Source organism: Aythya ferina, assembly GCF_964211825.1.
Source record: "Aythya ferina genome assembly, chromosome: 7".
In the NCBI taxonomy this organism is placed as follows: Eukaryota; Metazoa; Chordata; class Aves; order Anseriformes; family Anatidae; genus Aythya; species Aythya ferina.
In genome coordinates this window covers 25443269-25459508 of record NC_140302.1, presented here as the reverse complement: position 1 = coordinate 25459508, position 16240 = coordinate 25443269, and the positions used below count along the sequence as shown (strand labels likewise).

Here is a 16240-nt window from a genome sequence, read left to right as displayed (position 1 = left end):
TGTTCTGGCAATGGCAACCTGCACCCTGTCATCCTTTGCAGGGATGGAAGGTGTCAGTCCTAGTGCACACATGACGTTCACTGATTCAGTGAACTGGTGGTAAGAGGAGTAGTGGAACAGGCTTCTCCCCAGCACTAGAAGGGGGTAATATGTTGTTGTAAACCAGCATAGAGCTGTTCCGCTAATAAAGACTGAGAGTTAATGGACAGGCTGACAATAATCTTGATTTCTTCTTTTGCTGTTTAAATTATTATTTTTTTTAATTTGCAGCAAGCGTCCCTGACTTTCCCAAAGTACTGTATGTCTGTTCAGTTTTGATAGTTAACACAAAAATGGAAGGCTGCTTCTTAAAATAAAAAAATAAAAAATAAAAAAAAATTAAAAATCCAGCTGTGTTTCTCTACTTTTGAAGTTATCAGATCTACAGGTTTACCAAATCAAGAGTTGGAACAGGAAAAGCTGAGGTGTGACTAGAAGTGTTTTTGCCTGTTCAGTAGAAAGAAACAAAAATGTTTGCTAGGCTTTTACTTGGCCTGTTCTTTGAGTCCTGTTCTAAAGCTGTAACAGATTTGTTCGTAATCGTATAGATGCTTCTACTTAATTTAAAATACTTAAATTTAAATCTGTCTCTATTTAGTACAGTACTCAAGTGCATGTCCAACCTTAAGCATGTGCTGTATTCCCACTTCCTTTTACAGCTACCAGCTGAACTACAGAAAGATTGTGCCTGCCCAGTTACCCAAAGCCTTATCCCAATGATGGATATTGGGAATGAACGTACATTTTTGATTCAGTATACCAATTCCAGTCTTTTTTGCAGTAGACTGACTTTTAGTGCAGCATTGACATATAAACAAGGCTGATGTTATTTTTCTTTTGTGCAGAACACATGCGTAAAGTATCGGACGTGGTGGCCTATGTTCGTAGAGAAGTATGGAAAAGAAAAGGTATTTCCATGTTCAAATCAAGCTAATAGATTCTTAAACAACACCAGTGACAGCTAAGAGTAATAATACGTGAGTACAGCTGGAAGTCACTGGTTAGAAGAACTCAGATAACGCTGGTCTCTGTAAGACAGATGAATGACAATCTTTTTTTACGTGTACCTGATAAATAACTAATCGGTTTTGTGCTGATAGACAGTCAAATGAATAGCCTCAAGAGAAACAGTGGCAGTGAAATATCTGTTCTTTCTAATTTAAATTGGAGTAAGTGATGTTAGAGTAGGTTCTCTTCTGCTTAGTTTTAGTAACATTTTTTTAGAGCTGCAGTGACTTGTAATTTAGTTGAGTTAGGATTTAGGGGTTGTTTCCAACACTTTGTTTTGGGTTCCAAAGTGCAAAAAAGATATTCACGTTATGGAGGACACATCATGGAGGAAGTGCAGCACAAGGCCACAAAGATGACTGCAGTTTGAGTACTTGACATGGAAAGATGAGCTGAGAGAACTGTTTGTTTAGCCTGAAGGAAAAGCGATATCTTACTATTGTTTTAGCCACCTAATGAAAGGTAACAGAGAGAATGGAACCAGACAGGAAAGGATACAGTTTGCATCAGCACAAATTCTGGGTAAATAATAAGAAAAAAAAAATCATAGTGAAGACATTGGGACAGGTTGCCCGAAGAAGCTATGGAATATTTATTGTTGGGAATATTCAGAGTGGGTATCAGCTGTATATGACCCTGATATGACGCTGGACAATGTGATTCAGCTTTGAAGTTGGGTCTAAATTTGAGTTGGCCCTTTGCTGCACAGGTAGGAGGGTGGATCAGGGGATTTCTAGAGTCCCTTCCAACATAAATGGCTGTTATGATTCTGTTACTGACAAACTTAGTATATTGGCCTTTGTAGCTATTTAGCAGCGTTTACACAATCAAACTATTTCTCAGATCAGTTTGTAGTTCATCAGACCACAGTAGTATTGTCACTTCAAATTATGTATACCAGCCTTCTCCAGTATCACCAAAGCCAAAAGTCCAAAGAATATGCCATTGAATCGTAGCCCATAGATCTTCTTGCTCTCAAATAGTAAATTCTCCCAGACTTGAAGTCGAGACACATTGTTGAAATAAGTTAAATTTGATATTTTATGTCGGTCTTGTGCTCTCAGGTGGCAAACCAAGGGATCTGCAAAGAACAGTTGCATTTGCCATGGCATTTTGTAACGAGGGACTGTACACAGCTGGAAATGTAAGGCATCCTTCATGGTCTTAACTTATTCATGCTGCGTGAAAATCAAAGAGTATTTAAATTGAATACATTTGCAGAGTTCACTACAAAGACAGGAGCTAGAAAAAAAAAAAAAAGGAGGGTTTCAGAGCTATAACAGTCCTCTGACATTGTGTATATTTTCCTATTTTCCTTGTTAAGACTTGGGACAAGAAATTGGAAGGGAGCAGAGCAGGAAGAGATTCTGTTTTTGTAGTCAAAGAAGCAACGAAAGAGGATAATACTATTTTTAACAAAGGACAGGGAGATTCTAGAGGAACAGAAAAGAAAGATGAACTTGAAACATGAAAGTAGAGAAAATGGCCAAGAGAATTGCAAAATTGTTTTGTGCAAAATCTGCCTCATTGTTTAACCCTAATGCATGACAGTACACTACTGGTTAAGAGCGGAACAAATTCTGACACTTTAAAAAAAAATAAAAAATATATATATATATATGAACTACTAAATATTAACTGATGAGTCTGTTGTTATCAAACATGTGCTGTTACTGAGGAACACCTTAATTTTTCAATAGATTTATTATCCAAGGTAAGAGTCCTCTGGATGTAGACAGACTAAGATCAAATCAGACAACTAGTCATGGTATAAAGTTAAAAATTGTTAGTTTAGAGGCTTTCAGAGGTTCTTGCTGATAAGTTTGGCGGAGTGGGCTAGGATGCATGACCTAGACCTGATGATTTGTACTTTTCTGAACAGGAGGGCATTTTATTCTTTTATCACATCAGAGGTCTTCAGTATGAGATGAAAATCTGTGCTGACATCGTAGAGCCTATATCCAGCCTCCTGTTCTCTCCTGATTACACAATACTTCTGCTTGTTACTGATCAGGTATAGCATTTGAGAGAATAGCATCATGTAATGAGATGTTCCTGTGATCCTGTATGTGCATGCCGATGCTGCTAATGTGAAATGTCCATAACGTGATTCCATAAGCCAACAGATGTATCCCAGCAATGAACTTAATCCATGTGGTGTTTTTAACACAAGATTGGAAACCTGTAGTGAAGCATGGAGAAATCATTTTCTACAGATGGTTGATTATAAATAATAGTTGTTTCCTAATTTCCCAACAAAAACAATGGTTTAGAATATGGATTCAGGGTCTCCAGTGTGTCCAGGCCATGTGGGACCTACTGTGCATGAGCTCTAGGCTTAACATATGCCTGCCCAGTAAGAAAAGTGTAACTTGGGTACGTCAGACCTACTGTGGCTACGTAGTAGAGTTATTCTGCACATTCATGGTGAATTTCTCTGGCAATCTAGTCCAAGATTCTTCTTTGACCAGCTTGATGTCCAGATGTCTTACGCAAGGGGGCCAAATTCTCAAATTACAGCCTTTTTTCCACACCTTTGGTCATTTAAATTGGTATTCCTAAGGTTCTTTGGGATGGGGGGAGGTTTCAATGGCAATGCCATGGTAAGTTTGGTCACACTCTCTCTGATTCAATTCTTCTTTTGTAAAATGAGTAGAGCGCTTCTAAATTATTTCTCAATATCAGTTATGAATTGCTTCTAAGAGACTCTGAGATCTTTAGATAAAAGCATCTCTTAAAGCATGTTGTTTATGATTTGCATTTTGTGCTGTTTAAGTATATTTATTGATTCTTGGAGTAAGATGAAATAGGATGTTTTAAAATTGTTTTATTGAAGTAATTTTGAGAAGACAAAAAATGTGACTAGCTGGATCAGGATCACTATCAAGTGAACTAACCTGATGTTTAGCTAGTGTACGTTACTATAATCTGCTATATTCAGCTGAACTCTACTGGGCACTTTCATTTTAGTATCAAATAAAAACCTTTAAAGAGTGAAGCTCAGAAAAATTGGTATTTTTTTGCTGAAGTATTTGAAAGCTTTTAATGAAAAGTTTGATAGCCCAGTGATGGATTATTTGTTTTTATTTGTCAGGGGACAATCTATACTTACAAACCTGCCCGCAGAGGAGAAGCTGTCAAACTCTTGGATGCAAGTAGCAGTTGTTTTCTGGCGGCTGATTTTCTTCCTCCAGAGAACAAGTACTGTGTGGTATGAAATGATGTTCTCTTTATACGTAAGAGTGGCTTTTTTCAGGTAACTGATATGTTGCTAAGGCACAAAACCAACAGTCTTACTGGGACTCATGATGTTTGTTACAGTAGTAGAACTACTCATTAAAGGATGTAAATGGCATTAATTCAGGCATGGCTTACAAAAAGGTCAGAACTTGCTTTAGAATACAGGGTAGATAATTCACAGGTGGCTAAAATGTCACACTGGTTTTGCTGTCGATTTGTATGACTCACAAGGGTTCGTGAACAGAACTATGTGAATAAAGTTCAGAGAACAGATATTGAAACAAGGAGTTCCTACTGATATTTGCAGCCCTCAGCACAAATTGGAAGAGAGATGCCTCTGTCATGGGTCCAGGGAGAAAGAAGGCCTTACTCATGGCTCTGTCCATTCTGAGAAACTCCCTGCTTTCGTTCAATGTCTTTGACCTCCTACAAGACACACATTTTAACCAGCAAATCTGATTTGTCCCCAGGCCATGAATTCTTCAAGTAGGAACCCTGGGGTCTTAATTAACTTTGCTGAATCTGTTTCTTTGTTCTTAGCATGGGAACGATAAATTTTACTTCAGAATAAGTAACATGAGGGTTGATTGGTCTCTAGCCATAATTTACTGTGGAATTATAAAATTGTCTGAGCATAAGAAAATGAAGCAAAATTATGATATGCGTCATTCCTCATGTGAGAAAGCAAAGACCTCTCCTTAAGCACTTATTTTTGCAAAGAAAATTCTAAGCAGTTTTGTGTTTTTTTTTTATTGTTGGATGAATGCTAATATTGATCAAGCTTATGTTTTACCCTTGTCTCATCTTGCTTAAAGACCATTCCTGTAGTTGCAGCAATTCACAAAAAATATTAAATGTTTTCTTTAACTTTGCATTTACAGCAAAAGCGAGATCATTCCAAGCAAAAACCTTGATCTGATACACCCAGTTGACTGTATATTCCATAGAATAGCTACTAGCTACTTACAGACTATTTGGTTATTCCACCTTCATCTGACTATGTTTTTCTTTGTTCAAGTCTGTAACAATTTCAGGTGAAGTACAAGTTTGGCTCCTGGAAGATGGGACTTCTCTTAGCAAGACAAACCTTAATATTGAGGTACACGTAACTGGGAGTTCATGTAGTGACTGATACTTAAAGTCTTCATCTATTTTTTTTTCAATTCGTGACATAATATTTGATTAAATTGGACAGTTTTGAGGAAAACTAAGTAGTGTCTTTAAAGAACAAATGAAAAACTTTAAAAAGACTCTCTTTGGGAGTGATTTCTTGACCTAATCACAAAGTTAACTCAGAAAGCAGAAAGGCATTTCATCCTAATGTCCTAGTGATATGTCTTTAAGCATTTATTTAAAAAAAAAATAAATTATCTAAATCTGTATGATATTACTTTATTAAATTTGTATTTTCAATGAGTATCAGAACTGACAGGAAATGTTTCAAGTGTATAAAAACTGAAAGCCTTGACTGATCTGAAAAACAAGTTTTAGGAATTGAGTTGATAAAGTATTTACAACTGTTAATGCTTTGTTGTGATTGAAGATGCATTTAAGTCCTGAAAAATCCTGTCTTTTTTTCCAGAGGAACAGAGAATTATTTTTTGATAGGTAGATACGGAGCATAAGAAAAAATGCTTATGATGTCTATTAAAATCCTTTATTTGTAAAAAAAAAAAAAAAAAAAAAAAATATTTTTAGATTGGTTTTTGGTTTTCTTCTCCGAATTGTAGAGACTTGTAAATGGTACAAGAAATTGCATACTAACATATAGCATAATGTCATATAAAATGATATGGAGCTGTTGAGTAACTTCTATATTTCTTAACTAGGCAACTGCTATGGCTTGCTGTCCCTCCTCAAACAGTGTTGCTATAGGGACCAAAAGTGGTCAAATATACTTCATTGATGTTACCGATGTTGAAGCTCCACGGGTTGTTCACATAATTTTTCTTTCCACATTTCCAGTACTATCTTTGCAGTAAGTATGCGGTAACAGAGGCAGGAATAGTATTGATTTGTCACTCGAATAATGCAGTTAGTTGAAGAAAAAAATTGAAGTTTTTATTCTAAAAATGTCAAAGTAAAGTATTTTAACTGTTTCAGTTGTTTGTTTGTTTTTTTTTCAATTTTTTTTCTTGTATTCCTTGCAAGAGTAGTACCAGGATTTAGATGAGAAAAATATAATAAGGTTGAATTTTTATGAAAAATGAATGGAACGCTAAGGATACTGATGTATAGGATCCTTCTTGACAGATCACCATATGCAGTAATTATGTGCAATTCCATGTATCTGAACTTAGAGAGTTATTTGTCACAGAATATAAATTCAAGGTCTTATGAAGCTAAATTTAAGCCTTTGGGTCATCCCTTCTTATATGGTGGATCTTTTTGTTACAGTTATTAACAGTACATTTGCTAACAGTGCTAGAATGTACCAGTCCTTCTATAAATAGCTCCTGTGATCTGAAAGGATTACTTCTTTATTTTTCAATAATAATAAAAAAGAGAGTATTTTACTTCTATCTTAAAAATAAGTGGATTTTGAACTGCTAAACATTAATGTAAATCTGCCTTTACTTCAAGAGTCAGATGGGATCTCTTGTCATAATTACCTAAGATAAAACATTAAAAATAGATATGGAAAGGAACTTATTTAAAGTGAAATCAATGCAAAGACATGTCTATTCAAAAATATAAGAATATGCTTAGTAGTTTTATTTAAAATAATTTAACTTCAAAGGAAGCTGTTAAAATAGATTGCTACGGAATGACATCAACTTTAGATTGCCAACCCACTCAATTAGAAATTGCACTTAGAGCACTAGGATTTATATCAGGCTCTGACACTGTAAACCTACAAGTTGAAATTTCAATTGCATTTATGCCCTTAAGGTAGTCAGCAGAGTTATGAAACTGTGAATAAAATTTGACCTTTTTATTGACTGCACCAAATGGTTTTTAGAATTTAATATTAAAAATCTGTATTTTACTTGGATTTTTATTTTACCTAGTTATGACCAGAGTGGCCAGTTCCTCATCACTAGAACTACAGAAGAACATATCTTTATTCTAGATGCCCGGCCTTCAAAATTATTCCAGGTTCTTGGATATACAGGTAGTATTTGTAGCAATATAAATTACATCATGTTTTCATTATTTGTTATATTTTATATTTACTTTTTAAAGTATATTACTTAGTCATCAGACTAAGTCACCGTTCTTCATTCTATGTAGGTTTTAGGACGAGCAACCGTAAAAATATTTTTCCCAGCCATTTCCCAAAAAAATCATGTCCTGAACAATCTCATCACCCCATAAATTTAGTTTGCAAATGCATAAATACGACTTTTCTGCCAGGACATGTTTAAGTCTCAGGGAAGAGACTGGATCAGTTGACCAACTGATCAAAAGTCCAGCACAAAAGTAACAGTGGTGGCAAAGAACTTAATATCTCTGTGGCCCACCATGTGAGGACTTATACTAATGATCTATAGGTCATGACACCTGAGAGCAATCTCCTGTTACAAATGCCCACCCCAGACTTCTTTAATATGGGTGGAAGTGTCAGGTTTGGTGATTTTTACTGAAGAGTAAAATATGATGGAATTTTAAGTCACAAAAAAATTCTTCTAAAATTTATAAATCTGCTTGTAGTCTCAATTCCAATAAGGTTATGATTCTGTGCAGATAGATTGTCATCTTTATATATAAAGCCTAAGTATTTTAAGTACATATACATATAAAGTGTAAGTATTAAGTATAAAGGGCATTATTTTATAATTTTAATAGGTTTGATTTCCCAGATAATACTTGGATAGTTGATATGTTAAGCCTATATGGCTTAATTCTGAAGATTATCTAAGGAGAATTACAATCAGAATTTGCCTGATCATGTTCTCCTTGTCTGCCTGACTTCTTAGAACAGGGCCTTTCTGTGCTTTATCTGGTTGTTATCGGCAGACTGTCTCAAAGTTGCTAAAATTCAAGCTAGGTGTCAACTCAGATTTGAATGTTTAATATAACAAAAACACGGTTGGTGCTCAGCATTCTCAGTACCCATTGCCTGAAGCTGAAGTTGTGTGGATTCAACACTTCTGAAGTCAGGTTGTGGCTTGCCTGACACTTTAATACAAATTCAAAATAGTAGAGTTGTGCTGAGATGTGTTCGGAACTGAGATCTCCATTTTGTTTCACGTGATATCACAGTACAAATGTTACCATAAATTGGTAAGAATTTACATTGGTGTTCCTTATCTGCTTTAGTGTTGGCAGATGAAGTGCTGGGTCTCTCTGTAGTTTCTGACTTCGAGAACAACTTAGTTGAAGTAATGGTACTTCTTAATGTAGCAGAGGTCCAGCGAGCGAGGCTGGAAATCTTTTGTCTGCCTTCAGCACTCACCAAAGGTAAGAACTCAAATACATACTTCATAAGGTTTTCCTAAGACAACAACATATTTTTGCCATTCCTTACGCAAAATACTAATAATCTTAACTTCTTTCTTTCTTCATCTCATCTGTACATTTTCCTGGGATACCATTTCTCATATGGCTGCCCGTAGACTTAGTCAGCTGAATCATTTCAGCAGAAATATTGTGATGCTGTGAAACCCAAGGAAGGAAAAAGAGAAGTGATTCACATGCAAAGTCACAAAGGCTAATTGCAACTGGTGTCCTCACCACACAGCCAGTGCAGGACAGACTTGGTTGTGAGTGACACCTGCACTTCCAGTTTTATGTCTCTTCCAGCCAAGAATTTCCAGTCGAGCAATACAGTTTGAGGTTTCAGTGATATCTTCTGTATGTCACATTACAGAAAAATCATAGAATGACTCAGGTTGGAAGGGACCTTAAAGATCATCTGGTTCTAACTCCCAGAAAGGTAGCTTATGTTCATTATTAACATTTTGTATCATTTTACATTATATGCAAATGGTGACTATCAAAGCCTTTTTTGGAGAAAAATAAAACTAAGTCAACCAAGTGTCAGATTTGCTTGTTATTTACATATATTTTTTAAAAGGCCCTACAATTTATAAACTTTCTAAAACATAATTTTCAATTAAGTTAGTATTTTCTCTAAATATCCAGTAATGTTGGATTACTTTTTGCCCAATTATAGGCAATTATGTTGAAGCTTGATTTTGAAAGATACTGAGGATCTAGAGTTCTTGCATAAGTCTTAATTTTAAATGTCTCTTCTTGAATGCTCAAATTAAACAACCAAAATGAATGAAATGCCCTTCGAAGATATCAACATAAGTGCTTTAACCAATACCACCCAGGCTGTGTATACTTCATGGCAGAGAAATCTAAATGTGATCTAGATGAAAGCAATGATGCCATGATCCTCCCTGCAAACTAATTTGCACTCCTCATATAATACCCAAGAAAGTCAGGTACATTGGTGTAGACAAATTTTCTCATCACTCTGGCTATACTGCTTCTAGTGCTTATTCAGAGCTAGGAGAGCTCTCGCTGTTTCACTGCAGTGTTGCTACATTGGCACAACCCACAGAGTTAGTGTTAGAGCTATGAATCTTAACTCCCATGCTCCTCCTTGAAAACTCGGATCATGCTCACTCTTTGAGATTGTTTGGTTTCAATAATTGATAGGTGGAGCACCTACATTAGTGGTGGGGATTTCTCTCCCTACCTATTTTTTTTTCCAATTTTTTTAGATAATGAAAAGTTTGTTAATGAACAAGGAATGCTAAATGCTAGTGCCATTAAAAAGGAGCAATATGATCTGGATTACCCGTTGAACTCAGCGGTCAGACTGAAGGATAACACAGTGTATGGCTACTGTACCTGTGCACGTGTCATCTGTAAATACAATCTCTCTGAACAGGTAATTCCCTGAAACTGTTATATTTCGGGTGGTAGTGAAGTACCAGCCAACATTTCTGTAGATAAGTGAATACTGAAGGATATTTTCTAAAAAAAAAAAAAAATCCTCTCTGCACTAAAATCGTCTACTCCATTCCCAAATGTTAATTTTCAGTGTGCTACTACTGCTCAGAAACCTGGCAAAAGAAATCTCCTTGTTCTTTTACAGAGAAAGTCAAGTACTGGTTCTTAAAACTCATGTAGTTTGTGGATATGTGATCAACAACCCACAAATCTATTGTTAGTCTCCTTAAAATTGTATAGATATTTCCGTCAACTCAACTGCTTTTAACATTTCGTTTGCTTGGCAGAATATTTTGGAAGATCCACCAGTATTGTCATCAGAAAAGAGGACTCCTAGCAATCAGTTTGGATCAGGATTCCTCTGCTTATCACCCAACAGCCGATGGCTAGCATCAGCAGCAAAAGATGGTGTTTTGTTCATCTATCACACTTCTACTATGGTAGGCAAGTGTTCAGGCACAGGCTTTGTTCGGTTTACACCTGAAAGAGCTGTAAGAGCTACTGTATTTCACTGCAAGCTTTTATTCACTTAAATATAAGATGTTCCTGAAAATTTTTTGTTAAACATGAATTGACATAACATTATACAGTACAATTCTTTTTATAATGAATGTGAATGTGATCACATTATACTACTTACTTTCTTTTCCAGTAAATCTTCAGGTAGATAATTTTACTTCTCTGTCTCCTACAAAATCTATATACTAGAAAATTGCTCCTATCTGTGGTCAAAAACTATGACCTCTAGTCTTTTATATACTTTATATCGATATTTTGGATAGATCTCTATTAAAAATAAAGCAGCATAATTTACAGACATCGTCTGTTAGAAAAATATATTTGCTGAACTGTTTCTGTGACTTTTCTAGGAAATACTTGCTCAAAAGCATTGCCATTCATATCAAGGAGGGGGAATCAGATCCACAGTATTTTCACTGGATGGCAAATTCATCCTCGTTAATGGTGAAACCGATGGTGCCCTGGTGTGTCTGAAATGGAAGTATGTGTAAAGTGGCAGAACAATATTGATGGTGTCAGTTCTTGGATCCTGACAGACTAATTTTTGCATCTACTTGTGATTCTAGACTTCCTCTTGATTAGTCTCAAAGTAAGGAGGAGAATTTGATGCAGCTGGGCAATAAAATCACTCCTTTCATCTGTTGAGGTGGTCTCCCTAGCTCATGAAAAGGTTCCCACCAGCCTTGTAGGGAATGAATTGTACCTTGGGTGTGGTTACAGATCAAGATCAGAGTGTCTTCTGAGAAGTACTACAGATAATGGGCTTCTTGCTACTTTCAAATAAACCACCTGAGAGGGGCTCTTTGGGTTTATGTGAGTAGGAATTTGAGATATCTGTCAAGATACTGTTTCAACTCAGTGAGTAGGAGACATCACAGTTTTTCAAGGGAATTTAACTGTGGCTGTAGAGAGCTATTAGATACAAAGAGTAAGAGACAGTTGAAACTACAACTTTTCTGTGGTATAAAGTTCAGGTTGATGCAGAGATAAAAGATCTCTTCAGAGCAATATTTATAATCTGGGTAATCCATCTTTCAAAATTTCTAATTCTGTGTAAACTTCATTTAACTCTAGATATATTCATATCTAGATGTATTCAAACAATATGTATTTTAGATATATTCAAACAATATTGAATCATATGTAAAAATACTGAATAGGCATGTTTAAAAAACTTAATGGAAATATTATAGAGAATATTTAAAACTTCAATTTTTATAATACACAACAAATGCATCAGTGTCCTTTCTATTTACTAGGAAAATAAAGGAAACTGAAGTTAAGGAAGCTGCTTTTCATTGGCAATCTCTTCTTACTGTATTGAACAAGTCTATTTCAAATGAAAATGCTGTGTTAAAATGTATGGCAGAATGGCACTTTGACCCAGAATCCACATCGGAATCACTTTCAGAAAAGGAATCTAAGGTATTTTCTTTCTTCATGTGGGAAAAAAAAAAAAAAAGTTTGATCATTATCCTAAGATTATAGATAAGAGCTGTCTTCAAAAAAAAAAAATCCTTTTGTGAAAGTAGAACACCCCTTGTATATTGACTATGATAATTATTCATTTGTGGAATAGCATTATCAAGGAAATTGAATGGTTTATGGGAAGATGACATATCTTTGATTTTTACTTGTTTGTTTTTTTCTCTCCTCATATGAAGTTATGTCATTCACAGTTTGATGTTACTGATAAATATTGTGAGTTACTAGTTACATGTTTTTCTGTTGAAATCAAGCAAAGCAGTGATTACAGAGGTCAGTACACTCATCCCATTACAGTCAAAAGTCTTTGCAGAACAGCAAAGCTTTGCTGGGTCAAACCTGGGGAATCATTAGGGAATAAAAATACTTTAACACTCTCTGGAATTTGGTGGTGGTAGTACTGCTTCTAATATGAGTCCATCTTTAAAATTTTATTTCGGGTTCTCTTTCATTCCCTGTAAGTACTTACGATGAATGCTTATGTCCTTACCTTCAGGAGGCAGCAGCTCAGTCGTCTAATGTAGAGGTGACAGAAGATGAAAACTTCACCAGTTTGCCTTCAGACAGCACCAGTGAAATGACCTGGCTGGGTCAGAAAATAAAGAAGGTATTTTTGTAGAATAAGTACAAACCAAGGCCAAAGTTCTCAAGAGTCAATAGTCATTAGAGGTGTCAAATAATATACAATAAATGAATGCAGTTTTAAGGCATTGTGATGTAGGCTTTTAGAAATGCTAGGTCAAAGTTTTAAATACATCAAGGCAGGAACCTAGCACAACAGGAGCTGTAAAGACCAAGACCACTTCTACACAAGGAATAAACTCAGTAAATGTGCCAGACAAGCTGGCTTCCCGCAGAAACGTATGAAGACATTTTTCTACTAAATGTGTCAAAAAGTTGCACAAAAGATCAGTACAAGTAACAAGGCAGGTGCTTTCTTCCTCTCAAGGGCCACAGTTAACAAACTACAGCAGTGTTAAATTGATAGTCAACTATATGACACTAATTGGAGGAAAAACAAAACAAAACAAACACTTTTGGGGTTTATTTCAGGTTAAGGTTGAGGTGAGTATGTTATGCAACCACTTTGATATGAGCCAGAGCACTGTATTTTGTCCAGCTTTTGGGGTCAAATGATGGCAAAATAATTGTCTTTTACAAAGTACCATTGCTTTCTGTATCTCAGAAAGTATCTAAGTAATGACCGTCCAAATTATGATACAGTTTCACAAGTAAATGGAGTGAATCTAAGACATACTTCTAATGAAACTGTGGAATCTTTTCCATCCCTCTCCCAGACATATTCCTGTTTCTTCTTTCATACGGGCACTCATGCTTTGAGTGTCTGCATTGGAATTTTTTTGGCAAATCCTTGTGACTGTGCATCCCCATAACTGCCATGTGAATATTAGTGTCATCTTAGGTACAGGTGATAAGAAGCAAAGGTTGAAGTGTAGCAATGTGGTTCCAGGTTGAGTTAAACTGCTTATTAACGTTTTAGGAGATCTGCACCTGACTTTTAGAGGATATAGTCCATGTATTATCAGAATCATATTTCCATTCCATGCAATCAATAGCTATCATCTTACCTTAAGCTGTAAGTTTATTTTAGAAAAAAAATTCCAGAGGTGGAGAGCAATTTTAATTTTTTTACAGCAAGGCTGTAGCAGCAAAGAATAATATTTCACTCTTTGAAAATCAGTAACAGATACTGGTTTACTTCATTTTTTAAATATCCCACCAAAAATGCTTAGTGCCAATGAAAGATCTAAGGAAATATATGGCACCTAACAAATCCTGTGAGTGTGCTTTACCCAGTTCAATGTGTTTGAAATTCATTTAATTTGTGATTACTTCTTTCTTTAATATTTTTTTTCTTTCAAGCTCTGTTGATGTAACCTGGTTGGACAATTTTTTCTCTTGAACAATTCTGAGAACCATCCTTCTGAATTAGCATTATGTCTGTTTCAGTTATCTCCCTTTGGAGTTTTGCTTTCTGTACAGATAATGTTCCTTTAGATTATTTCAGTCTTTTTTCTCTTCCTGTCTATTTTTGTCTTTCAACAATATATTTGTTGTATGTCAGGTCATGAGAGAAGAGACGGAGAGGTTTGCTGACCAGAAGAAAGAACTTCAAATGGGAATTAAGAAGCTGCGTAAAACTGTGAGTTTCTTTCAATAATAATGTCTTGACTTCCCAGCTCTTTTTTTTTTTTTTTTTTTTTTTTTTTTTAAGGGGCATTTCCTTTATAGCTACCAGCTCTAGACCTCTGTTAGAGTTTTGTCATAAACTCTGAGCAGATGGGTAATAAAGAGACATGCTTCTTCAGGTGCTATACTCTGAATCTCTCAGGAACTACTGTCTGGTTCTCAGTTTCCTTTGTTCCAAATAAATATTATGTAACAACTTCATTCCTTGACCAATCTATCTCCTCAGCAGGAAAGTTTTTGCCCAGCATCCTCCTATTACAAAAATTACTGTCCTCTCTTCTTCCATTTCCTTCCATAAAAATTGTTGTCTGCAAGAAGCAAACAGTCATCTAGAGCAGGTTGCCCAGGACCACGTCCAGACATTTTGAATATCTCCAAGGATGAGGACTCCATGACCTCTCTTGGCAACCTGTTCCAGTACTCAGTCACCCTCATAGTAAAAAAAGTAAAATAAAATTCAATCCAGAACTTCCTGTGTTTCAGTTCACACCCATTGCCTCATGTTGTCACTGTGACCTACAGAATAGAGCCTGTCTCTGTCATATTTGCACCCTCTTTTCAAATATTTATATACACTGATGATATCCACCCCTCCCACATGCCCCTTGAGATTCTTTTCTCTAGATTCTATGATTGTACAGTCCCAGGTCTCAGTTTTTCAACATAAGAGAAATGCTCCAGTCCCTTAATCATCTTCTTAGGCTTTTGGTGGACTAACTCCAGTATGTCCGTATCTCATTTGTACTGGGAGTCCCAGAACCAGACACTGGTACTCCAAACGTGGCCCCACTAGTGCTGAGCAGAGATGAAGTGTCACCTCAGCCTGCCAGCAGCACTCCTTTTATTGCAGCCCAGTATACTATTAGCCTTCTTTGCTGCAAGGGCACATTGTTCATTCATGTTCGACTTCATGTCCACCAGAACCCTGAGATGCTTCTGTGGAAAGTTGCTTAGCACCCAGCATGTACTGGTGCATGAAGTTTTCTTCCCCTGGTGCAGGATTTTGCACTTCCCTTTGTTGAACTGTATTGAGATAGATAACCCAATAAAAGTGATAAATAAAACAACTAATAAAACAACTTCAGTGCTCAGAACCTGAGAGTCAAGCATTGTTTACTACAGATTCTTAGAAAATATACAGAACTTCATATATTGCATCCCAATCAACTTTAAGAGAAAGATGAAATACATTCATGTAGCACTCTGTCACAAGCTGTGTGCAGACCGTTCTACCCAATACCATGAAACAGTTAAAAGTGAAGGCAATTAAAATCATTTTACCTGGTATCAAGTTCTACAATGTTAAAAATAGCATCTTATCTATTCGCATTCAATTAATTTTTGTTTCTTAATTAAAAATAAGGTTCAGAAAATGCTGCATGAAAATGAACAGGTGCCAGACATTGAGAAACTGGAGCAACAGGAGTTCAACCTGGATACAGAAGAACAGAAAAAAGCTCAAGCAGAGGCTGAACAAGAAGTGGCCAGGGTATGACAGAATGGCGGTGGGGAGACGTTTTAAAAGTGGCAGTGAAAATGAAAAAGAATGATTAAAGAGCAAAGACGATGGTCTCAAAATTGCTGTTTGCTGCTGAGAAGTAGGAAAAAAAATAAAATCACATTTTGAAGTAGGTGAAACTTTATGCAGACACTGTTAATGGGAATATGAATTATGCCAGAAACTGTAACTCTGACAGTATGCTGAAGTTCTGGGATTCTTTTTCTCTCATATAAAAAGATTCCTTTCAATATCATGTGATACAGCGTTTTGGAGAAGGTAGCTCTGAAAGTACAATATAATTAAATGTTAGTAATTATTTTAATCTGT

The 16240-nt window shown here is 35.9% G+C and overlaps 1 protein-coding gene across 4 annotated transcripts in view; it reads left to right on the top strand.

The window, feature by feature from the left end:
* Nucleotides 1-16240, top strand: part of CFAP43 (cilia and flagella associated protein 43) — a 43899-nt gene that overhangs the window by 11283 nt on the left and 16376 nt on the right. For all 4 annotated transcript variants that reach the window (XM_084524990.1, XM_084524989.1, XM_084524988.1 and 1 more), the window contains 15 exons: nucleotides 885-947; nucleotides 2112-2191; nucleotides 2930-3061; nucleotides 4142-4258; nucleotides 5306-5386; nucleotides 6117-6265; nucleotides 7299-7402; nucleotides 8551-8691; nucleotides 9966-10135; nucleotides 10485-10637; nucleotides 11067-11197; nucleotides 11976-12141; nucleotides 12698-12808; nucleotides 14288-14365; nucleotides 15776-15901. In XM_084524990.1, coding sequence (XP_084381116.1) covers nucleotides 885-947; nucleotides 2112-2191; nucleotides 2930-3061; nucleotides 4142-4258; nucleotides 5306-5386; nucleotides 6117-6265; nucleotides 7299-7402; nucleotides 8551-8691; nucleotides 9966-10135; nucleotides 10485-10637; nucleotides 11067-11197; nucleotides 11976-12141; nucleotides 12698-12808; nucleotides 14288-14365; nucleotides 15776-15901 — 1802 coding nt within the window. The remainder of the gene's footprint in view (nucleotides 1-884; nucleotides 948-2111; nucleotides 2192-2929; nucleotides 3062-4141; nucleotides 4259-5305; nucleotides 5387-6116; nucleotides 6266-7298; nucleotides 7403-8550; nucleotides 8692-9965; nucleotides 10136-10484; nucleotides 10638-11066; nucleotides 11198-11975; nucleotides 12142-12697; nucleotides 12809-14287; nucleotides 14366-15775; nucleotides 15902-16240) is intronic.